Source organism: Seriola lalandi, unplaced genomic scaffold, assembly GCF_002814215.2.
Source record: "Seriola lalandi dorsalis isolate HSWRI2012SDOR001 ecotype SW California unplaced genomic scaffold, Sedor1 jcf7180002054898, whole genome shotgun sequence".
Classification (NCBI taxonomy): Eukaryota; Metazoa; Chordata; class Actinopteri; order Carangiformes; family Carangidae; genus Seriola; species Seriola lalandi.
This window is the reverse complement of record NW_019525450.1, coordinates 3717009-3742424: the sequence shown is the minus strand read 5'-3', so window position 1 is coordinate 3742424 and position 25416 is coordinate 3717009. Positions and strand designations below refer to the sequence as shown.

The following is a 25416-nucleotide window of genomic DNA, read 5'->3' as shown; positions in this document are numbered from 1 at the left end:
TTATTACAGTCTTGGCAACCATTACTTTATGTAAACATTTGTAAGTGTTTGTGTTGTTTGAATGTTATTTGCTGGAATTTTGAATTACAGGTACACAAATTGAATCAACAAATAAAGGAGCTTGTCAGTCATGAAGCAATAAATATGAATAAATGTTTATCTATTTATCTGAAATAAACAATACAGATGTTGAATTTCCTTGTACCATTTGCATGTACTATGTTTAGCAATTTATATTTAACTAATGTCAACAATGAAAGCCATCACCAAGGTACTGGAGACAATCATGGATAATAATGGAGCGAGCAAGTCATTGTTCACTGATACTAAACATTAAATAAATATTCAAACCCAAGTTGCTACTGTTTCTTTATTTGGCAACACTTTTATATTAAATGGCAGTATGTCTTCTGCAAGGCAATACAAACATTTCTCCAAAATTGGACAACCAAATTCAGCCCATATCATATTTTAGCAGATTAAAAGGCAGATAGATACCCGCAAAGTGGTATTGGTGTTGTTTTACAAAACATGCAAGTCTTACATTAAAATATAACTGAAATTTGTTTTCAGTGTAGTTAATACCTTTTATTCCAGTGCAGTGCAATGTTAAATGCCCTGTATTATGAAGAGTGTGATGTAATGTGACTCAAGTGGATTCAATAATTAGGGTTTATTTTGAAAACCATAGTGGGAAGTGGGAAGTTTATTGTGTTTAGTTTGACAGTGAACACCGGAAGTGTCGCGTGACCGGAGTCTAGAGCACATCTGGTAACAAGTACTTTTTTTCTCATGTTTTATCCTAAAGAAGGAGTTAGTGGTAGTTGTTGTTTACTCAATATCCCATTAGTAGCGTGTAAAATAAAAAATTTACTTCTGTCTAGCCGAGCCTGTCTCGGTACTTTGAAACGCTAACTTAACGGTAACGGTTCCCCTCTGGGCTGGTGTAATGGGTCCCCTGTGGAACCTGGTTGCTGTACGTTAACCGCATAACCGCAGAGTGAATACTATACTTTAAACCACAAAAGTAAGAATATAGTGAGATGAACATGTTCAACAAATAATGTACACTAAATTACCGTAATGTAAACAGGCACTCCAACTGAAAACATATCTGTAATTTCTATTTGGTCTATACACTGTGGTGGGAGCAGAAGTTACGTGACGCAATTGAATATTAGCTAATCTCGGTTCTACGGTTTCTGATCTACTCTTCCAATTGACTGAGAGTTGACTGAGATTTTAACTGTGAGAAATGTGTGTGACCCGAAGTCGGTGTTTGACCGGCTTCCTTGGCCAAAAATAAGCGGCGTGGAACAATAATAGCGACAGGTACGATAAAGTGTCGTCTTATCTTAAAAGTTATCTAGCTAGGTCGTTATTTGTCCTGGGGAATCACTGTCTCGTATCTTTCAGTTCGACTTATGAGTTTGACAGGTGTGTTTTAATTTGAAGGGGAAACGCTCAGGCGGAAGGGCGGATGCTGCTAGTTGCTTGTACTTCGACATAGAGGGAGGACATAGTGGATTCCGTTGGGAAGCTGTACATCATCGCCGGGCGGTTCTCTGGAGATCTCTCCCCGTTGTGCGTGTAGGTTAACGGTGTCACCTCTGGGATGAATCCACCCAGGTATGTAGCTTGAAGGTTGGGTAGAGTTCGTGGTTGTTATGTAGTTAAATGGTAGGAAACGGCCAAAACTTGCTTCTCTCCTGCCGCTGCTCCCCTTCAGTTTGCCTGGCAAATTAGCTGGCTAGCCCGTTTTTTTTGCCTTGCAAATAGCATTTGCTCAGTCACATCCGCCAGCTGCTTTAATATCTCACATAATTTACATTTCTCCCTTTACTTCCATCCCTTCCAGTCTCCACGGATCTGAATTACCCAGGGAAATGAGCAGAAGAAGAAGATAAGTGGCGGTCGCTGGCTTCCTGCGGGCTTTTGCACAGGCTTTTTGTTTTTCCGTGGACATGCCTTGTCTATGGAGGAAAACTGAGCGAAGCTAGCTGGCCGACAGTCCGGCTAGCGCAACATTTCCAGGGTTTTGGATGACCGTTTAGCTCAAGAGCTGATTTATTTTGGATCAGCGCTACCTCCCCTCCCTGGGTAAGGAGTCAGCATGGGGGAGCCCAGCCTGGACGACTCCAATGTCAAGGTGGCTGTTCGTGTACGGCCCATGAACAGGAGAGGTGAGAGGGCTCCTGACTGCTCAGATTTGGATTATCATTGATGCATTGGCTCAAATAATTGAAATCCTGTGCATGGAGACAGCATCTATCCACATAATCTAAATTTCAGGTTACCATGTTACATACACAGTCTGTGACACACACACATACACACACACACACACAAATATACTCACACACATATGTATGTATATAGACAAAATGGCAGATTATTATTCCGACTGGAACAACAATTCAATATTATTCGTGATATACTATCTCAGACTTAAATGACTACCTCAGGTTAACTGTAAACAAGCTGCATCTCGCAGTAACATTATCCACAGCCTTGACTTAAGTACTCCCTGTTTAATTTCCTGGGAATGGGATGCCAGTCAGAAATCACCACTCATTAATGAAATGAGCTGCTGCAGATTAAAGAAAGCTGTTGTCTGGCTGGCACATGGTTGTACAGAGCTGCTATAGGGATTCCCTCAGGGCTGCCTGCCATCCAGTGAGATTTAAAGTCGACTTACTGTGTGAGATCTGCTGTCTAGAAAGTAGTCTAGCTTCTTTGTCTCTTTCACTGGCTGATACAGATGCCAATAGCTCCTTGACTTCATCTGTCACTTGCTGCAACGGTGGGGCACCTCATTTGTTTGGAAATGAAATTGCACAGTGATTTTGTATTTTCCTACAACTGTTATCCCTGTCTCACTAACATTAGGCCAGTTTGCATTTATCATCAGTATCTCTACTATCTATCCTGGGGAGCTACATGTCAATTTACATCCGCATCTCTAATTTTAGAAAAGCCAGGATAACAAAGGCACAGTGTTAGACAAATCTGCATGCACGCTCAAATGCTCCGGTCAATTATATTGCAAATTTTCAGTTCCACATGCAGGAAGGCATGGATGACATTTCCTGGTCAGTTGCCAAGTTGTGTTTTTGCCGTGGGAGACCATGTGTCTCATGAAAGGAGGAGGATGAGGAGGAGGAGGAGGAGGAGAGCTGCCTAAGCAGAGTGGTTGACCAACAACTGGCAGAATAAATCACACATGTCTCTCTCTCTCCTCTCTGAGCTGGAGAAGTCGGTCACATGACCAAGGCAGTAGATCGCCGCTCTGTTCCTATAGGCATGGATTTACCATGAACTCTAATGTAGAGAAAGTCTAGATGACATTTTTCAGTGATGGCTCTTTACAAGGCTCTTAGACACAAGAAAATCCCAAATCTATCTGTGAACAACAATAATGAGTCAGCTGACACTGGGTATTTTTGAATATCAACACCATTATGTATATGGTGACACAGAGAAGTAGAGGCTACAGATTAGCTCTGTCGAAATTCCTTCTCAAATCAGGTACATTTGGATTGATAGAGGTAGATTTACTCTAAATAGGTTTCTCCGACCACATCACTTTCATTTCCAACAGTTTCTGTGTACCTGACCACATCCCAGTATGACTCTGTCCATTTCTTCCCTGTCAGTGAGCTCTCTGACCTGACAGATACAGGTGATGGCAAACTGTCACCCAGAATTATTTGACTGAAACCATCATCTCCTTGTTTGTTTTCCTCTAACTGCAGTGTCAAGCACTGTAAAACAAAGATGTGTTTTTAAAAAAAAAAAAAAAAAAATTCAAAATGACACTGTTATTAAAACACTTTACACACATATGCAAATTAACACTAATGGAAGCCTTGAATCCTGTGTGTAAACTGTTTAGTTTTCAAACCACAAAAAGGTTTTTGAGCTTTTCAGCTGCCAACTGTTTCTGCAGTGTGAAATGACTGGTTAAGAAAATCCTGTTTTCCTTTTTACATATCTTGTAATATGTTTTGTTATATTATAAAGATAACCAGGGGCACCATAGTGTTTGCTTACAGTTATATGGACTTAGCTAATAGCCTGTACCTGTTGTTAATTGTTTTTGTTTTTCCCTCTTGGCTGCCGCAAAGTTTTTAAGAAATTATCAGTACCTGTATTGCATGTCTGGCTTCACTGTTGTAAGATTTCTAACATGCAAGCCTTCTCCTGTCAACATTGTAAACAAATTTCTGCATTGCTCCGCAAGAAAATGCAATTATGATTTTTGGTAAAAAGGGATCAAGCAGGCAAATTGATGGCTTGCTGAAGGCAGTGGAAATGGGTTTGGAACCAGCAGTGCCACGTTTCCAGTAGTGCCTTTCTGATTTTTTTTCTTGCTGAACAGGGCTTCTGTCCACATGTACCAGTAATTTAAGACGTTTATGATTTCAGATAACCACCCAAAAGCCATATCGGCTCTGAGAAACATCACATGTCATTTTTTTTAGAAGAGGTGACACTCAAAATTCAAACCTTATCAGCCAGTAGAAAAATTGCTCTCCATGCTCTTTTCCAACTCCACATAATTTGGTATTCAGGCCTCTACACATTCAAACCTTTGAGCTGCTCAGTCCAGTCACTGGTGTGAGGGAGGGCTGAGGAGTACTCATTCACTTTCCTCACTCACATCTCTCCAGCAGGCGCAGTGATTCAGACCTGTGACACTGAAATAATAAGTGGGCTTCTTTAACCTCGAGGCCACTGTCCCCATGTATCCCAGGTTGAGGAGGAGAGGTGGTGTCGCTGCCTAGCTGGACAAAGGCAGGAAGGGAGTGAGTCTGAATGAATATTTGCTAACGTTGCGTAATGCTCCATGTTCCCATGGCTGTGGCCTTCGAAGAACAGAGCAACCCCAGGCGTAGCAACGGCAGTACAACAGCCAATCAGCTTCCTGGCTGATGTCAGGGCTGTTGTGCCAAAACCTCAGCACCGGTAGCCCAGGGAAGGACCGGAGAGAAGGCCAGTGGAAAGTTGAGCTGCTTATGAAGCAAGGAGAGGCAGATAACAATGGTTACATTTATCCTCTCAACCACACCGCATCACACTTTCCCCTCTGCTGAGGAGGGAGTACAGCTGCAGCACTATGGGCATGTGGGTAATGTAGGCAGCAGCAGAGGAGAGGGCATAGCAGAAAGTATTTCACTCAACCCCTCTATGTCTGTGTCAGTCCTCCCTGTTTAACTTTATCTTATTCTTTCTCCCTCACTGTCTTTTTGTCACTTTGTCTCCACTTGTTCGCCCAGCTTTTTTTGCTTTGTAGTCTCCTTGACAGCTGAAGAATTGGAGGTTGATTCAGGTCCTGTGACCTTTGACACCAAGTTTCCATGGCTCTACTCCTGTGTTCCTGCCAGGAACAGCAGTGTTGAGGCTCTCTAAACAGACACTCCAGCTTCAAATCACCAAAATTCCTGCTTTGAGCAGGCACAGCGAGCCTCTCATCAGATGTAGAACTGCTCAGGTTGCAATTTACTTTTGTATCCCAGTGATTGATCCGCCACAATCAAGCAAATGATAGTAGATTTTGACTGTCTACTTTAGCCATTCAGAAAAGGTAACAAACTTGTGAAGCCATTATGCACAGACAAAATGGTCATTTGCATGTGTGATTGTTAGGAAAACAAGGCCATGATAATAAGAAGGTATGTAAAAACACACACCTTGTGGACCACCTACACAGCAGTTGGAAACACTCTTGGCAGAGACACAGTGGGCAGGTATGGCCAGGTACTGTTTGGCTAGGACGCTAAGCTACTTGCATCAGCATGCAGTCTTGATCACCAAATCAATAAGTTGATGTCTGGTGAAATCTGAAATCAGGGAAGTTTTATTTCAAATTGCTCTGTTTTCTATACACTGTAATCAAGCCTGGCTGGAGCACTGATTACTGTGACTAGTCGATTGTGTTGTATATCAACATCCCTGCTTCAGAGTAGTCGTGCCTTGGTGAGAAAAAGCAACTGAAGGGATAAATATCATAAAATGACACACATAGTGTAATACTGCTTTGGATGGTTCTTGGTGAAGAAAGGAATTGAAACCACATAATGTTTTTCCTGTCTTGACACATGCTCTTGCATGCCTGCCATATAATAGAGAAATGATTATTGACAGCCATCTGTGGCATGATTGCCTGTTAAAAATTTAGCAGTCTACATGTTAATACTGGACCGAACTATGATGTCAAACGTTGCAGTAGAGGTGCTTGTTTACATAAGAGCCCTGAACCAGATTTTACATTTGAAGGACAGTATTTATTGTCAGTAGGTTTCCTCACAACTGTAGTGTCCTTGAGCAAACACTGATTTGTAGCTGAAGGAGTGCTGTTCTAGCACTGACCTCTGACCTCCTTGTAGAAAGGAATATCCCCACCAGGGGCAACACAGGGGGCAAAGATTCTTGAGTTTCATCCTTATCTTATCAACTAGGCTAAATGGCAAGACATTGTCACTGAGTTTTGTTGCCTGATTTTACAAACAAGTTTCCTAATTACAGAGAAAGTCATGAAGATGACGTGACCTTTTCCTTTGTTATTGATGAGCACTAATGTTCACACCTAGTAGAGACCATTTTCATTAAAAACAAAAACATGATCCTAATAATGTTAATTCAATATTTTTTGGCCCTTAACAAGACAGTTTTATTTTGGCATTTTACTACACAAATTAAGTATAATCCTGCAGTCTAATAAATTGCAGCAATCAGCCATTAAAAAAACATGAAGTATTTCAGTGGCTGTGGCCCAAGCATTCAGCAGCAGCCACCAGTAAAACACTAGCAGTCTGTAGCTGGTAAATTAGTCTGCTCTGCAAGTAACCAGTTGCTAAATGCTTTTTTTTTGTTTTATTCATGACCAGTTCTGTCAGATACTGGATGCCCAGGATATCCTGGCAGCACCTAGCCTGTGTGTCGACAACCATCATTAGGTCTCACTGGCAAGACAGATGAATGGAGAGACTTACCAGCCTCGTGAATTTCCAGTGCGGTCCGTGTTGATATTTTCCAGTGCAACTTCTGGTTACGTTCACAGCAAGGCTTCTATTAGAAGTCTATGAAAACTAACATAGTATGCAACATTTTATATGTAGGAACACTGTCAGACCAAGTTGTTAAAAAGTAGTCAGATAGTGAATTTGTATTTGTAGTGTATTTTTGAAGTAATGCATTCTTTGCATTTATGGGGAAAGTGGCATTTTTCAAATGGAACTGTAGAATTGTTGTAGACAAAACTACAACATTGAGCAGGTAGCCCCAGTGAACAACATTATATGCTAATTTGTGCAGCCTATTGACATAAATACCTGAGTGGACAAAGCATTAGGACCACTCTTTATGCTGAGTTAGAAATGGCCATTTGGTGTTCTGAAGGCCAAGTGTTGCATCATGACACAAACAGGCCAGGGTCAGTAAAGGAGACCCGTAGTTGTTTGTGTGTGTGATAGAGAGTGATTGCCTAAAGCTCTCTCCCAAGGTAAAAGGTCATTTTTAGAGTCAGTGTTTCCCATACGGCTCACACTATTGTTTGAACTTGATGTTCCACAGGAAATGAGTGTGCTATTGTGTAATTAAACTTTTGCTCTATCCTTAATGCAGAGCGGGCAAAATAAGCATCAGACCAATGATTGTAGAAGTTGTTCCTTAAATAAATTAACCCATTCTACAGGACACTAAATATTGAGTCATTTTTCTACATGTATGATGAAAGGGTCAAAGTGGTGTTTAGACTTTGGCAGCTTTATTCCAACCACGGGAAGGATATAGGGGAAAAAATCATTGCTGCAGTGTGTAAGTGATGATGACACTATATCTGCAGTTACACATACGGTGACACATTCTGCCTTATTTAATGAGATGACATAGAGACGTACAACATGACATTGTGTGATTATGTAGAAACAATCAAGAATACTAACTTATGTGTGTTTGGGTTGTGAAGTTTAGTGCTATGGTTGTTTAACAGTTTGTTGTCTGATCCACAGAAAAGGAACTGAACACTAAATGTGTTGTGGAGATGGTGAAGAACCAGACAATCCTCCATCCTGCAGGAGCTAACCTTGGCAAAGCAGACACAAGGTATGTTTTAAGCTTGACTTGAAGGCTGTATGGCAGGATACATGTAGCACTAAATGAATTAATTGTCAGTCAGTTTTTAGATTTCCAGCTGTGGCATTTCTTTTTCATCCATGCTGCAAGTGATAGGTGCCCCAGAAATTGCACTGTATCCTTTGATTCTCAAAAAGATTGTCTCTGATTTGTGTGGAATGTTGGAATGATGTAGTTTTTGGCAGAAAGCAGATTAACCAGCTGTCTGCCTCCTAGGGACAGGTGTATTTCAACTGAAATCACTTGTCACTCGTTTCCCTCTCTTGGTGTTTTACTCTGTTTCCATCCTGTTAATCAGCTGGTATTTGTGGGAAAGACTGAATTGTACTTGGAGTCTTGAGTCTCTCAATGCCTGTGCAGAAGGAGGCATTAGAACATGTTAACTGTGGATCTATTGGGCAGAACAGGAATGTGTGTGAGCATGCACTCAGTGTGTGTCTGAATGAGGGAATGTTTCAGTAGTGATCACACTCAGCAAACTGCTGCAAATATAACACCAGGACGACAATCTGTGAAAGTAATCACCTCGTCTTTAATGAAAAACCTCTTATGACTAAAGTTTTTTGTTTTAGTTAAAAGCAGCTAGTAGGCCATGCTTGACGTCTGCCCCACCATCTTGGAGGAAGCCAGCTGTGTCGGAATAAAGACTGGAATTGTGACTGGTTGAACTGACTGCAGACTGCCAGATCAGAAGTTGTGAATAATGTTGGCTTCAGTCTGAGGTTCAGGAGCACACAAGAGCAACAGCAGCATGTGTTTCTGTGTGTGTGTGTGTGTGTGTGTGTGTGTGTGTGTGTGTGCGCCTGTGCGTGTGCGTGCGCCTGTGCGTGTGCGTGCGCCTGTGCGTGCGCCTGTGCGTGCGCCTGTGCGTGTGCGTGCGCCTGTGCGTGTGTGCCTGGAGGAAAGACAGCAGCACTGAGACACATGCAGACAGAGACAATTATACATGAAAAGACAGACTCCACTCCGCTTCTCTCTTCCCTCAGTCAGTCCGGTCGTAACTCCCCACTGCCTGGCTTCCTCCCTTTTTCTCAGCTCTTCCGTTTCCGTGGCAACACAGGGGGAGGTTAACTTTGGGTCGCTGTCGGTGACCGTGAAGCCCCTTCCTTGAGTGAGGAGACGATAGATGAGGGGGAAAAACCCTCATTTACTCGGGCATCTGTCGACCATAAACTTTTCCTGGTGACTTTTATGGAGGACTGAACAAGAGCAGAGCTGTAGTGTCGCCCTCTGTGTATGAGTGACAAAGGAGCGAGGAAGCAGCAGGAGGATGGGCTGACTGACTGCTGCCCTTAGTGTGCAGATGCTGTTTTTCATTTTGTTTACATTTACATAGTGTACATTGGAGGATTATCTTTTACTCAGCATTTCACTTGGTTGTTACTAGCTGACAGACTTTTGGAGTGGGTGCATAGAGGAAGTGTGCAGTAAAGTTAGGATATTGCAGGTGCAAGTTGTTTGCTTAAGCTAACTGAGTTACCAGGATGCCCTTTGTTTAAAACTAGGAAGACATATCTACAGAAGATAACGCATAAAAAAGAGAATGCAGCTTCCTGACTAAACCAAACCCTGTCTATAGTAAAATGGCTGATCTGCAAAAACTAACTACAGAAGATCTCCACATTAAACTGATTGGCACAATGTGTTTCAAGGATTCTTTGGTTATTAAACCAACAAAACTGACCAGACTTCTCATTAAATGATCGTATGTGAAAGAGACAGTACGTGAAAGACAGTAGTCTATTCCTCAATACAGCATTATCCTAACAGAAAAATAGTTACTCAGATTGACTATCTCGTTATTTTTTTAAACTAACGACATGCCTGATGTGTCAAGAGGAACCTTATGGGAAACCCTCAAGACATACCTCAGGGGTCAAATAATATCTCATACAACCCATGTAAGAAAAAAAGAGAGATTATGACAGTCAGAACCGTTGCAGAAACTTAAGGAGACTGATGATAGCTATGCTAGTTTCCTAGACCCATCACTTTACAAGATACGATTGCAGCTTCATACAAAAATTGAACTTTTAACCATGACTAAAGCTGAATTACAGTTACTCAAATCAAGACAATGTGTTTTTGAATCAGGAGACAAGGCTGGCAAACTCTTGGCTCAGCAGGCCAGAGCCACAGCAGCGTCCAGGCTTATACCTAGTATTAAATCCTCATCAGGTGATGTTCTTATAGACCCAATAGCCATTAACAAATATTTTTTTGTAATTTTTACTCTGACTTATGTATCTCTGATTTCTCTCAAGCTGACATAGACAATATCCTAGATAAGATAGAGTTCCCTAGAATTGACACATATCCCTGTACTAATAACAAGAAAGTTTTTCACTAAATTAGACAAATCCATATCCAAATTCCTTTCGGGCCAATAAACTGGTACGCATGAAGAAAAAAATTCTCCAGCTTCCTAAATCGTTAGGTGGTCGTTCAATATTACTGGGCAGCATATATTCAAAAGCTCTTATTATATATTGGATTACTGAATCACCTGTTGACCGGCCTGTCTGGGTCCAAATGAAAGTGTTGTCTGCAAAGATTTCACTGCGATCATGGCTGTGCTCCCAGCTGCCAACATTTTGCAGCACATACTTGTAACAGTGTGTAGTGAGATGATGTGCATATGGTAGCTTGGGCATCTGAGAATTGTAAAAGTATGAATTGTAGCTCATTGCAGACTAATTTAGTGCTCATCTTAAAAACACTTGAGAAAGAAATGAGTTCAGACTCTGTCCTCAGGTTGAAGAATGCTTACTCACTGTACTCTACAGCCACAGTAAGAAATGTCTAACATTTAACTTGGAGCAGAGTGAGAAAATGTCTTAGTTATATATGAACTGGTTCACTGTGGGTGAATATGTAGAGGGAATGTAGTAGGTAAACATTAAGACTTGTCAACCAAATTTCAGCTGCCAACATCCCACCTTGCTACATAGCCAACGTTAGCATTAACAGCTGTTTACTTATCAGTCTAGCTGAAACTTTCTTTATTCCTTTACTTGCCAACAGCTGTCTCCAATGATGGAAAGCAACATCAGTGTTAACCTCTTGTCTTTATCTTTCTTTTCTTCTACTGAAGTTAGCATGCTAACCTGCTAGCCAGCCCGTCTTGTCACTTTTAGATAGCAACTCATGGTAGCATCCAATCTGCCCTGAAGACACTGCTCAGAGGCCGTATTATAACCTCTTGTATTAGAAAGACAATGATGGCTGAAGCTCTTGTGAAGAGACAATCACCACCACCTGTTCCTGGCAAGAAACCACTTTTGATGGCAGAAAAAACTTACAAACAGATAGCTCCTTTAAGAGGAACAACAAGGATGGGAGAGAAGACTGTCGCTATATTTAGATTTAAGTTCCAGACATGTACTAAGTCCATAATGTCACAGTATTACGTATTAATGATCGATTGCCATTTCCCAGTATTCTCTACTGTTTTAAATGCACTTAAATTCTTTTGTATTTATTGGACTCCACTGCATATGAAAATGATCTTCATTTTCTGGATTACCAATAACAGAAAGCCCCCATCCTGACCCCTCACTTTCATTTGCTTGCAGTTACTCTTCTTAACTGTATGCATCTGTAAATTATTTACTTTTGTCCTTGCTAATAAAATCTGAACACCTTGTAATTTTAACAAGAAATAAAAACAGTTATCTTGGTAGCATCAAAATCTTACAGTGCCACATTGCAGCTGAGGTTCTGGAAGTGTGAAAACACAGTGTGGAGCAGAGGCTTGTCTGAAATATCAGCAAGGCTGTCTATACAGTTGAGTTCTAGGAAGGATGTCTGGGGTCAGAAGTCATGTGACCCTACCAAGTAGATGGAGCAAGTATTCCTGGACATGTAAAGAGAGGTGACAGAAGAAAGAAAATAGCACAAGTGATGTGATATGGAGAGATAGGTGTGTATTCTCATTTGAGGATAGAATAAAATAATCAGACTGTTGTGAAACAGCATTGAAACTTTTCTGTTCATCATCTGTTTTGGAAGCTTCACCTGATATGTGCATATTCACCCTCGAGACTCCTAATCTCTGCAGTCAAATATAAGTCTTTCAAAAATGTCTGCACTGCTGCTTTTGTGAGGGTTGTTCCCGAAGCAAAGGATTAGTCTTGTTTAAACGTAAACGAAGGATTTTCTCCTTCTCTTAGGCTGTCAGAAACACCTTTCCATCCAAGTAAATGATAAAAGCCACTGGCGTTGATCTGATATCCACTCACTAAATGATCGACAGCAGCTGGGAAGTAGAACTTCCATTTGTAAGAGTTGACTGTCTCTGCTGTAGAGCTAACTCCTGGTTAGTAAGTGCACTCAGACAAACTGAGTTATTGCTAGATTATGACTGGCTGAATGCCCTAAAGCTAATACATTAGCACCAATCTTTTTTTTTTCAGTTTTGATATACAGCCTCTATTTATTTCAAATAGAAGCTTCAACCACTTTTTCCCCACCTCCTTTTTGCATTCCTACCAGGAAAGCAAAGCTGAGGAATTATCCACCGGGAATTATCCGGGGCAAATAATGGTTAATTACTAAAGCTATTAGGGAGTAAAAAAAATTCCGATATTGATATATCGGCCGATATATATATATATATATATATATATATAACCCTTGTGAAAAAGATATGTAATGAAAGCAGGATATTTTGCAGTGTAACAATAAGCTTTATTGTCCAAAATGACATCAGTGCACTGAAACGGTAAACTTCACTGGGTATTAAATAAAATAACTATAAAAATAAATAACTATAAATATAACACATAAGAACAAATATGTATATATACAGTTTATTAAACTTGAATGAAAACAAAGGATCAAATATACATAAAATGCTGCCTATATAACTTGACTTAACCCGAGCATTTCCGCTGTATTATTGCTTCTTAATAGAAGTATTCATATCAGCACGTATCGGAGACTATATGCACTGATACTGATATATCTGTGATAGGCCAATAAATCGGTCAGGCTCTTTTAATTACCTCTTGAAGACTTAATTTACAATCATAGCTTAATATCTACTGGTGTTTGTTTGATGGATTGTTGTCACGTTTTCAAGCTATTACTCAATATTCGAATGCTCTGTATATTGAGTGTACATATTACTTAGGTCTGTTGTAGTTCTCTTGCCTTTTTACCTTCACTTTCTATTATAACACTCAGATATGACCTTCTTGTGCACTCAGGCATGGGAGAGAAAAGGTCACCTATCACTGAAAGTATACAAGGCCACTTATAGGATTGGTTAAACACTGAGCCTCTCACACAATAGCGCTTGTCCACTGAGTGTGTTGACCTAGTCATTACCTCTTTAACATAGGCCTAAGCTGCCCAAGAATTAATTAGTGAATTTTGTGTAATTGTTAATTAGAATAAAATTATTCTATTTTTTTGTATAGTATTTCTTAAAACACAAAGACAAAATTTTCCACAAGACAAAAAAGCATTAAAGTTTTCCTAACAAAGAATTTGATGCCAAACAATTTTTACATTTCTACAAACCAATTCAATTAATGTTGCAGTGTTCTAACTTCTTCAACTTAGGACTGAAGTGGCATTCTGTGTTTTTACCTGATCAAAACATCCCCAGACTATTTTTGTACTTGGATTCTCGACATGAATAATTTGAAAGGACCTCATTTCAAGGTCATTTCCTTTTTTTATTTTTTTCATTCTGCAGTTGTCAGTTGTGTGTTCTGCTTGTGGGTCTGATTCAGTTTTTCCACCAGCAGCGCACACTGGGCAGACCAGATTGAAGTTCCTCACACTGCCACTCTCAGTGACTCACTGCTGTGGTGACATTAATCTTGTTTTATAAAGTCTTGAGTATTTTGATTTCTTTAACTTCTGCTTATAGAGGACCACCAAGGAAACATTAATGCTGTGATGTGCTAGTTCTTTATGCTCTCTAACAGCCACGGCTTACATGGTTTTCTTTGCTGTCTGGTACTGGAAATCGTACATCTTGCATACATTTTACTTGGTGTCCTATCTGCTTTTACACCTGCCTTGTCTGAATCACTTTGTAACCTCTGGGGATGTCCTAACCTCCAGAGTTTGAACAGCAGAGTTAAGGGCACTGTGTACTGCTCTGTGTGATACACAGACAGCTAACCTCCCTGCAGCCGTGTGGTCAGACACTACAGTTTGCATGATGACCTGAGGCTGTTTGCATTGGCCTAGTGAAGCTGGATGTTGACACACTCTGACAACGATCTGTCTCCTGTCAGACGTCAGTGAGGCAAACACACAAGTAGCTTGGTTTCCAAGACGATACACAAAAGAGACTGTGTGGACCTGTATCTTGAATTGAAGTTGGACATTTTTTCTGTGTGTGTGTATCAGCATGTGTGTGAGGGTGTGTGTGTGGTGCAGTTGTGCTTGGTAATATCTGTTTTTAGATGTGAAGGATCTAAAGTGTATTTGTTAATGTAGAAAAGTGGTATTTGAATGCAGAGTGAACTCAAGTGCTTTAACTAGGCCTGGACAATATTCAAAATTATTGTGTGGGGGTATTTTATGTTTCAGGTGTTTTTTTTTTTGTTGTTTTTTTTTTTTTAATTTAAATATATAATTACATTGTTTCAGGCGTAACTAATGCCGTAACTAAACAGCAGTTAAAGTTTTATATGTGACATGCCAAGGTAATATGTTAAGAAAGTAAAGAAGTGAAATGATGGTTGGACAAAATTGCAAAGAAAAGATATGAAAAATATTGCATATTGTGGGAAATATCGCAATATTCGATATTATTGAATAGCTTGAGCAGACCAGCCTGAACCAACCATGTGATGGTGGGATTTCCTAACTGTCCATTATCATAATGACAGGGTGAAGTTAAGTTAGTGCCATTCATCCACAGGCCACACAGGCTCATTTTCTCCAGAATTTTCCTCCTTTGAATTGATGTAGTTAGACCTGGTCAGGCTCAGGTAGAGCTCTGTTGAGTTAATGCTGCTGGGTTAACAAAATCAATTTAGGGAAAATTAATTTATAAAATTATAGCAAACATTTTGCAGCACATACTTGTAACAGTGTGTAGTGAGATGATGTGCATATGGTAGCTTGGGCATCTGAGAATTGTAAAAGTATGAATTGTAGCTCATTGCAGACTAATTTAGTGCTCATCTTAAAAACACTTGAGAAAGAAATGAGTTCAGACTCTGTCCTCAGGTTGAAGAATGCTTACTCACTGTACTCTACAGCCACAGTAAGAAATGTCTAACATTTAACTTGGAGCAGAGTGAGAAAATGTCTTAGTTATATATGAACTGGTTCACTGTGGGTGAATATGTAGAGGGTATGTAGTAGGTAAACATTAAACTTTTTAAATATTTTTTAGGTCAAGTTTTGTGTTAAATTTCTTTGAAGAGCTTGTAAGCGAGCACAACTATCCAGAGGTCAAGTTAATGTGCATCACATGAATTGAAAAACAAGTGTGTGCATTGGATTTTTCAATTTGTTCCAGGGGTTAATGTTGAAGAGACATGCAAATGCTTCTTGCATGCCCCATTTGCCATCAGCTTAGCATGATCAAAATCTGATACTGGAGGAGTAATGCATGAACATACTGTATGTATGTTTTACTGGTCTTTTCAGAATTATTATTTTCAAATAAATATGCCTGCCTTTCAATTTTGAAGTTCTCTTATACATGTAGCTAGATTGATTTTATGCTTAATGGATTTCCTCATTGACACCACTGAGTAGAAGTAAAAGTGAAAGTGCAGACCGTATTACTGAATTGCATTGTATCTTATTGTATCAGGAATTTGCACTTTGCCCTTTGTTCATGTGTAAAGACTAGCCTGAATTTGATAGTCTTGCAGTCTTGGGCACCAGGAACAATACTCTGGTGTCTGCAGCTGTGAGAAGCACTATGTGCTATGTCGTGTAGTCCCACCTCCCACCTTGTTCAATGCACCAGTGCGTGAGAGGCCCCCAAAACAAAACAACATGTCAGCTGTGTGGAACTTTTAGAAAGTGTGTGAGACTGATATAACGTATGACATCTGCAATGCATGATAAAAGTTATCAGTATCAGCTGTGTCCACTATTCTCTATTCCATATATTCATTCATCAGACACATTGCTTTTGGTTTTCGATGTAATATACTACTTTAAATGCTGTGTATTCAAAATGTAATGCAATATTCTGCTTATTAGTCGGATTCTTTATCAATTCCCTTAACAATTCCTGATCAGTTTTGTATGTGGGAAAAAAGGAAGGCCTACGCAGGTTTTCAGCATTAATGCAACTTTTATTATCTCACCACGGAAGCTAGGTGTAGCAACAGTCTCTCTGTCATCATCTAAAATGGATCAAATGAGAGAATATTTGTACAGCATTTGTTTTCATTTGTTTTTGGGTTTTATTAGTCAAGGAAAAAAATCAGATAAGCCTTCCTAATGTTATTACAACACAGGATATTTTCCCTTTTTTTCACGGATATGCTGTTTAGTTGGGAAAGCAGTTGCACTTGTGCTCAGAGTGTCAAATACATGGCCCAAGTCGAGCCTATGTATGGGACAACTAACTCTGTTGTCATCTTTGTGAAATGAAGCCACGCTTTGGACTGTTTCTTTCTCTCCACCATCACTCCTTGTTGAAATTTTCCAGCAGCCTAGAATCATGAGTTTGATATTATTGTTTTGCAATGCGCAACTGTCAGAAAAACATGCTGGCATTGATGAAAGCAATTGATGGGTTTGGAGGCATACGATTCCTATGGTTCAAACAATTTGGAACCAGTTCTCAACTGGAACCAGTTCCCGATTGCCATTAGGGCTGAATGATTAATTACTTTTGCGATAGTATCGCGATATGATAAAACGCAAAGGCTGCGATTACACGCAGAACCATGTCTGCATAACGATGGATAATTTTATACGCTTACAAGGCTGTAAGTTAAACAAATCAGTCAATATACTACTGTGATTGAAATAGTTAAAAGAAAATATCATTCATATCAATTCATGCATCATCTATTTTCATCATGACATGATGAAATATGGAATATGCCTGGCCTACAGGAAAGAAAAGTTTATGGTATATCTATCTAATATTGTGTTAGTCATAACATAGAATGATTTATTGCTTGTGTTTGTTGAATAATACAGAAGATAAGGAACTTAAAAACATAATTGCAAATTAAATCACAATTGCAATATTGGTGTAAAAAAAAAAAAAAAAACGCAATTAGATTATTTTCCCAAATCGTCTAGCCCCATCCTTACTGATAGAAGGCCACTTTAGACTAGTCCAATGTTTTCTTCTCATCTATTCTTGGCTGGTTTCTTAATCTGTTGGAGGAACCATAACCTGTGACTGAGACCAAGCTCTCTGACACTGGGCAGCATGTTTCACTCCAGAAAGCTTTGATAATCTTCAGATTTCATTTTGCCCTGCACTGATTCAAGGGACCCTGTGCCCAGGTGTTTTTTTTCTAAATCCTCCTGTTCGCCCTGACGTCAATTTTTCTTTTGCGGCCACGACTAGGGAGGTTGGCTACAGTCCAATGGACCTTATACCTCTTAATAATATTAGCAACTGTGATCACATCAAGCTGATTGGAGATGGTCTTTACCTTGGCAGTTATTTCCTTCCCTATCTCCTCAGATAACTCTCTTCTTTCTCTTGTCCATGGTCATTGTGGTGCACACAATGATACCAAACAGCACAATGAGTACTTTTCTCCATTCAAATAGATATTAATTTTACCAATAATTTTGTCCAGGCCATCTTAGAAGTTTGAAGAATAAGCGAGAATTCAGCTCTTTTCATAGGTTCTTTGTTTTGTTCAATGGCAAACCAAAGGCGTGCAGGTATGCATGACAAAAGAGCTTTTAATTTCAGCACTTTACCAGAAGAACGGTGCATTGTTTCAATAAGGTGTAGGGGGTACCAACACTTTGGGCCATTTCTGTGTATGCAACTAAAATATAACCGCCTTCCAGAGCAGATTTCTGCAGTATGATTAAAAATCATCCTCAGACTGGACTTTGCATGGTATATGTGGAATTTGAATTTTATTAATTTCATTATCAGTGGGTATTTTTCTTGTCCTGGTCCTGGATTTTCACTATATTTTTATGATACAGCACTTGCAGAGTGGTATGTGTAGTGCACTTTACTTTGACTACAGCCTACACATATGCATAGACTATCTACTCTATATCTGTCATTTTCACTGTATGTGAAGACCTATTGTCATATCCCATGTTAGTATGTGTATGCTGAGTTCAAGCATTAGCCTGTTACATGTCCTGTTGTCCTGTGCCATCAGTATGTTTCAGCTTAACATTCCAGTCTCAGGCCCAGCCTCTTTCCTCCCTGACCCCCCTGGCTACCTTCAGCCTCCTTTCTATCCTCCATTCCTCATTCCTCCCTACACAGCCGTGAATGGTACAGTCCCAGAGAGAAAAAAAGAACGCAAGAACAGTAGAGAAAGACAGAGGCGGGGGGAAGCAGCCATGCATTAAGTTATTTTTTAAATGACGGTGATCAGAGCAGAGGAGCAGACCGAAGGGAGGAGGGACGAATAGATGTGTGCGAGGACCGAGGGAGGCGGGTTCACAGCTCTCCTGACCGCTTCACGCTCCCTTCCCATTGGTTAGGGGCGCCCCTAGCTTCATTAATGGGCGTTTTACTGGAAGACATGGATGACCCTTCTTGCTGCTGCCTTTGAAGCATCCATGACAGCTGTCATCACTACGTACGTCAAAACCTGCCACGCTGATTTCACCCCTAAAGTGTGTGGAGATATGGCTGTGGGGAGATAGTGAGCATGGAGGATGCTCTAAAGGCCCTGAGAGGAGCTGTCAGAGAAAAAAACAAAATATCTAGAAATCAGTGATTTACAAACATTTTAGTGTCATAAAGCCTGTAAGTGGATACATGTTGCATCAGTGATTCCAGTTTGACAAGAATCTAGACAACATCATGGTCTTTTCTTTGTATATTTAAAGAATAAGATGCTTTTAACACATTTAGAACATCCTCACTAACTGCTGGAGGTCTTGTGGACTTCAAAGCAGTGCAATAGAGAAATTACAGTGCAGATGAGGATTACTCTGCATGTATTTGCTCTGCCAAGCGCATCACATCAGCAGTGGAACATCAGTGAAATATGTGTTACAGATTGGACTGGATACTGGTTGGTTTGCATAAGAGCTGCAGGTTTGGCGGTTTATAAAGAATGTGCAAGGGTAAAAGGAAACAGGTGTGTGAGTGTCTGTGTGTGTTTTTGTGTGTTCCTATACTTATATCCATTGAGGACATTTTTTTTCGATGTAGCTTGGTGCTCAGAGTCGAGGTCGGATATGGTGTCAGGTCAGGTATTTGGCACTGATAGTCAGCATTACTAAGAAATGGAATGAATGCATTTGAGGGTCCTTATGGGCATAGAAGTATAGAGTGTGTGTGTGTCTGTCTGTCTGTCTGTCTGTCTGTCTGTCTGTCTGTCTGTCTGTCTTATCATCATCATCTGACTTTACGCATGTCTCCGACTGGCAGCTGCCCTTACTCTGTGGGTGGAGCCAACAATCCATAGATGGAGGAGAAAGATGACAAGAGGTTTCTTGTTGTGAAGAAGAAGCGAAGAACGGAACAGAAAAGGGCATGACTTTTTAACCTTCGGAGAAAATGTTTTTTTATAGAAAACCTGACAGGAGATGATTTATAATTCATGATGTATAATACCATTCATTAGAGCCCTACAGGAGGATCAAAACACAAAAGCTCCTTCTACATGGCCTGTTCAAGGCAGCAGTGTAGTACCTATATTCCGCCTCACCAGTCTGAGGGGTCTTCTTAATGACAATATAGAAGGATCTCTGTTAAATAGAGGCTTAACACTATGTTCCCTCAGGGACTGCCAATCCCAACAGTGTCATATTGCAGTAAGCCTATTAAAGTACCTACCAAATGTTAATACCCTAATGACAGTTGTCATTTCACAATCACGAGAAAGCATGTCTGAGTTTTATTCTCAATCACAATCACACGAATCAGCAGAAGTAAATTGTGATATTAAAGGACACAGTGGCTTTGAAATAAAAAAACACACCTTCAGTCAGTGTCACTATGTTTTTCTATCAACTTTATGCTTGAAGCACATTTCAATGATTTTACAGAGCCTGATTTTAAAAGTACTGGACAGGTAAGATATAGTTCATGAGCCATGTTGTGATACTTATCATAAAAATCATGATGGTGATAACTTAAACGCTGACATGTCAAAACAGTTGTTATGTGGATGATGTTGATTTTCCACTGTGGAGCATGGTGTCAGTTTCCCTTACACATTTCCCAGACACAGATGAAATGTATCAGTGATAGTGTTGTGCTGATTTGACTTTGTATTTATTGTCCTCATATATTTTATGTTCAGTAGGTTAAAACAAATGCTGAGACTGATGCTGAGCTTGGCAACAGAATAAGCTGAGCACTTCTGAATGACTTGGTGCCAGGTAGTTAAGATGTTGAAATGAATTAATGGTAATTAATGTTTGTGCAGGGGCCCAACCTGTGCCCTTTAAGTGAACCACACAATAAATGAGATGTTTTTGATCTGATCTGCATGATATCTTATATGAGGCTTTGTGCTTTTCCACCTTTTGAAGACAGATCAGAAGCAAGTATGTTAAGATGTCAAAAGGTTGAAATCCCCAGGCATGAAACTGCTGGAAAACAGCATATTTAAGCTTGGTGACATATTCTTTCACTCAAAGAAAAATACTGTACATCTTAGATATATGCATGGCCATAAACATTCGTAGCAGGGGTTTATGTTTTGGTAATTCTTTGTTAGTGTTTTATCGTTTTAAAACTTTTATTGTATAACCTCATTGTTAGAATTAGATGAGCCTATTCTGGTCTGCTCTGACATTTTCTTGTATGCAGAGATAGCCAGATGGACTTACTGTCTGTATGCTGAGGAGATCAGTTTTAAAGGACATGGCTGTTGGCTAAATGCTCATAATACGGACATGTTTGCATGTGGGTTCATGTGTGTAGTGTGTGTTGATTGCATGCACATTGCACCCCCCCCCCTTTTTTTTAAACGTCAAACATTCAAAGGCATTTTCACCACATGTCTGTTCATTTTTGTGTGTGACCTCGACCCAGTAACCCCTCTACAGAGCCATCTGATTCCACCACACACTATCTCAGCCCTCTGCCAATTTCAGTACCAACCCCCTCCGCCACCCAGTCACCCCCACACACCCATGCCCACACACAGACATTCCCACAACAATTCATCCAAGTCCCAGAGATTTTTTTTTGCCTCCCTCAGCTGTCAAAGATGAATGCCTACCCTGACATCCACAGGCATTCACCCTTACCAAATCCCCTGGGAAGTTGGTTTTGATATGTGACAAACAAGATGTAAACAAGCTGCACACACGCACGATGTTGATATTCAATCAAATGTGTACTAGTGAAAACAAGGAAAGCTTGAGACCATGGGCTCTGGCTGTGTCTTTCTCTCCGTGTCTGTCTTTGTTTTATTAATTTCGACTTTCGACTCATGATGTTAGTAAAAAAAACGCAGAAAGCTACATAAATGATTTCTGTTCTCAATATGGAACAAAATGAACCAGCATTCAAAGTATGTTGACTCCTGCATCCTCTCCAAAATGTGCACTAAATGTCATTTATCTCTCTTTCCACATGCTCCTGTGGACCTTGACCCTCCTAATATCATCAGGAATCAGTCCAAGGTAACGACACACACACCCAAACATACACAGACATTTGAGCTAATTCCATGCTTGTGAATCATCTCTGTGTTAAACAAAGACGCCGCTGTATTTCCTTGACTCAGTTTGTGAACTGTGTGCAGCCGTACAGGCAGTGAAACAAAGTAATGATTTGTTAAACAATTTTTGCCAGAAGAATCTTATTTAATTTATTGGTTTTAAATCCTCAAGGAATATTTGTTGCTGGGTGGCTGTGTGTTTATTTTCTGTTGTTTTTTTTTTTTTTTTTTTTTTTTTTTGCTAATTTACTGTATTTTGATATTTGCCAAGAAGGCCTTTTGTGTCACCTGAAAATTCCCACAGTGCTACACAAAACACATGACACTTAAGTACACCGCACCTACAGTTTAGTATGCTGACTGAGAAGAAGTAAATGTTATCAGTTGAAATGTAATTGAATCCAAATCTTTATTTAACATTAGCGTTGCTGTGATAAAGTAGCCATAGACGTGCTCTCTGTGTGTCTCTCATGCTGTTGTTTTGCCTGTGTTTCCATGTGCTGTCCAGGTCTTCGCCTATGATTACTGTTTCTGGTCTATGGATGAGACGGATAAGGAGAATTTCGCAGGTTAGGTTATTAACCAACATCCAGTAAACATTTTTAAACTCTTACGAACGAAATGTGTTAAAATTCACTCATTCCAAATGTTAAATTGAGAATGTAAGCAATTGGACAGAATGATATGCTCTGTGTGTTTGTGTACGTGTTTGTCTACAGGTCAGGAGGTGGTGTTCCAGTGCCTTGGGGAAAGTCTTCTCTGCAACGCCTTCCAGGGCTACAATGCCTGTATCTTTGCCTATGGACAAACAGGTAAACTACCATGGTGCGCCTCACTACTTTGTGTAAGGTGAATGCACCAAGTTGCCAGTTTATTAGGTACAGAACACTTAGCTAAAACGAATGCAGCCAATGCAATAGTTCTACAATAAATCCTATTTTCAGGAAGGTTATAGTGTAGTTTTTGTTGAAACTATACACTGTTGGAGTTTGTGTCCACTCCATTTATATCAATGAGGATACACTACATAATAAAACATTATAACCTTCATGAGGAAAGTGGCAACTTTGTACTTTATAACTGAGCCAGTTACATGACTACAGGAGCTGGACACAATAAATGAACAATTTCTTTGAACTTTTAATATCAAAGTGCCCTTAAGCGTTTTGTGTAGTGATTAAGAGGAGTGTCAGTGTGGATGTGTTGTGGCATGATGCTTGGAAAGCCTCTCCTCCAGCAAAAAAAAAAATACCAAAGCTCAGATGCAGTTTTCAACCTTCATAGGCATGATAGATGTGCCAATGTTGCTGAAACCCAAACACAACTTACCAATGTTGCTCAAATGATGTAGATATCTGTATAGGTTAGAATACAAGTTTCTGTTTTGTTAGAAGGCGTAAGACTGATAATGATAATATTTCAATAGTAACAAGTTAGAGCTGGTAAATGATAATGAGTGTCTACACAAAAGTCAGGATTAGTGGTACAGAATATGAAGTTGACTCAGAGGGTGTGGCAAACTGTTTCTGTCGTAATCTAATACTTTCACACCTGTTAAATACTAAATTCACAAGAAATCTTCACTTATTAGTGTGCCTGTATGTGTGTGTTTGTGTTGTATTCAGGTTCGGGAAAGTCATACACAATGATGGGTTCAGGGGACCAGCCAGGTCTGATTCCCCGCCTGTGCAGTGCTTTGTTTGAACGAACTCAGAAGGAACAGCGGGAGGAGGAGAGCTTTACTGTTGAGGTTTCCTACATGGAGATCTACAACGAGAAGGTCCGGGATCTGCTTGATCCCAAAGGGTATGACCTCAAACTAATCTTCCACTACTTTCACAAGTGGATTTTTCCCACTGTTGGCCATTGTGGCTCTGGTAAATCCTAAAGTTCCAAAACTAGCCACTTAAACTGCTGCATTTGTATTTACTTTCCCTTGTACAAGCCAGATTGATGCTTGTGATGTTGATATTCTTTTAGTGGAGATTCTGTTTGTAATGTTAGTATCCTGTTAAGGCAAATTCAACTTATTGCAGCTGATTCACACTAAAATCCTTTCACCAAAGAGACAGCATTGAAGTGTTGACACAGTCATGTTAAGTTCATTTCCAAATGCGTACCATATGGACATGGGTTTCATTGCCCAGAATTGGAATGTCGCAAACACTGGGACATTAACCTTAAATATATGTTGTCTATATGTGCTCTGTCTTTGTAAGCCTACTTCTTAGGTAAACAGCCAGTATCTGGAGTGATTTTCAGTCCTCAGCCTCGAGTTAGTTGGTAGAACAGAGAAAGTTGGAGGTTCATTCTGACATCACCAGCTGCTGTGGTCAGTGGATAAAAGGATTATCATTCTGCCCTGCAGTCACTGGTGGAGGCCAGTTCATGTCCAGCAGATCAGCAGTAAATCAGGGGCACAAGCCTGTGTCTGCTGCCCCAGACAACATAACCTTTCACCTTCACTCACCACGTGACCTTTAACCTCAGTAAAACGGGCCAAAGAGGAGAAGACCATCTGACAGCCATATGGGCTTTGCTGTGGAGCAGAGAATGATGAAGTTCTCAGGCTTGTAGTCAGAGAGCCAAGTGCTTACAAAGTCTGTATGAACTGGGGAAAGTTGTAGTGGTCCCCAGAATTAGCGAGTCTATATTTGCATCCCTGCTAATATATCAGATAGATAGTGTTTTAGCAACATTGTTGTTTGTCTGTTTTTAAACCTGTTTTTATTTTCTGTTCAGGGGCAGACAAACTCTGAGGGTGAGGGAGCATAAAGTTTTGGGCCCCTATGTGGATGGCCTGTCTCGACTAGCTGTGGCCAGCTACAAGGTAAGCATATTTATCCTGCACACTGGTTTTAAGTTCTTACCATGCTTTTATGTCAGTTTTATTGATACGCCCACTCATACCCCTAACATCCACTGGACACTGTTGTATCATATTTTGGCTGATCACACATGAATCTAGTATCTTACTTTCATTCCCTCCCACTTTGATCTTTAAACTTGTAGCAGTGTTATTCACATGATGGCAGCAGTCAATTTAGTAGTCCCACACTGGAAAGAAGTTTGTTCCAAAAGTTTCAGAATTAATGACATTTTGTAGTTTATATCAGGCTTTCTAAGAGATTCAAAGACACTGTTTATAAATTAAAGTTGTCACCAAATATATAAACAAGCCTAGAACATGTCAAACCAAGTGATCCGTATAATGTTCCTCAAAAGCAGTCTGAAAAGGCAATTCTGCATGTAGAATCAAAATGGGAAGAAATTATTTTTATTACCTGTATATAAAGTGTGTGATTTCTGTTCTGACAGGACATTGAGTCTCTAATGTCAGAGGGGAATAAGTCTCGGACTGTCGCTGCTACCAACATGAATGAGGAGAGCAGTCGATCGCACGCTGTCTTCAACATCATCCTCACACACACACTCAAGGACTTGCAGTCTGGGGTAAGACATAAGATAACTACACACAAACACAAGCTGGGGT

At 40.0% G+C, this 25416-nt stretch overlaps 1 protein-coding gene across 5 annotated transcripts in view; it reads left to right on the top strand.

Annotated features, from left to right (window-relative positions):
* Positions 1 to 706: 706 nt before the first annotated feature.
* kif13ba (kinesin family member 13Ba) overlaps positions 707 to 25416 on the top strand; it is a 48444-nt gene continuing 23734 nt past the window's right edge. For 4 of the 5 annotated variants that reach the window (XM_087180205.1, XM_023429646.2, XM_087180204.1 and 1 more), the window contains exons 1-10: positions 725 to 771; positions 1456 to 1629; positions 1859 to 2183; positions 8013 to 8106; positions 21873 to 21885; positions 22432 to 22492; positions 22643 to 22735; positions 23549 to 23729; positions 24666 to 24753; positions 25242 to 25376. In XM_087180205.1, coding sequence (XP_087036331.1) covers positions 2114 to 2183; positions 8013 to 8106; positions 21873 to 21885; positions 22432 to 22492; positions 22643 to 22735; positions 23549 to 23729; positions 24666 to 24753; positions 25242 to 25376 — 735 coding nt within the window. In that variant the 5' untranslated portion in view covers positions 725 to 771; positions 1456 to 1629; positions 1859 to 2113. Of the gene's footprint in view, positions 772 to 1455; positions 1630 to 1858; positions 2184 to 8012; positions 8107 to 21872; positions 21886 to 22431; positions 22493 to 22642; positions 22736 to 23548; positions 23730 to 24665; positions 24754 to 25241; positions 25377 to 25416 lie in introns of all 5 variants that reach the window. The other variant, XM_087180203.1, reaches the window with a different exon arrangement.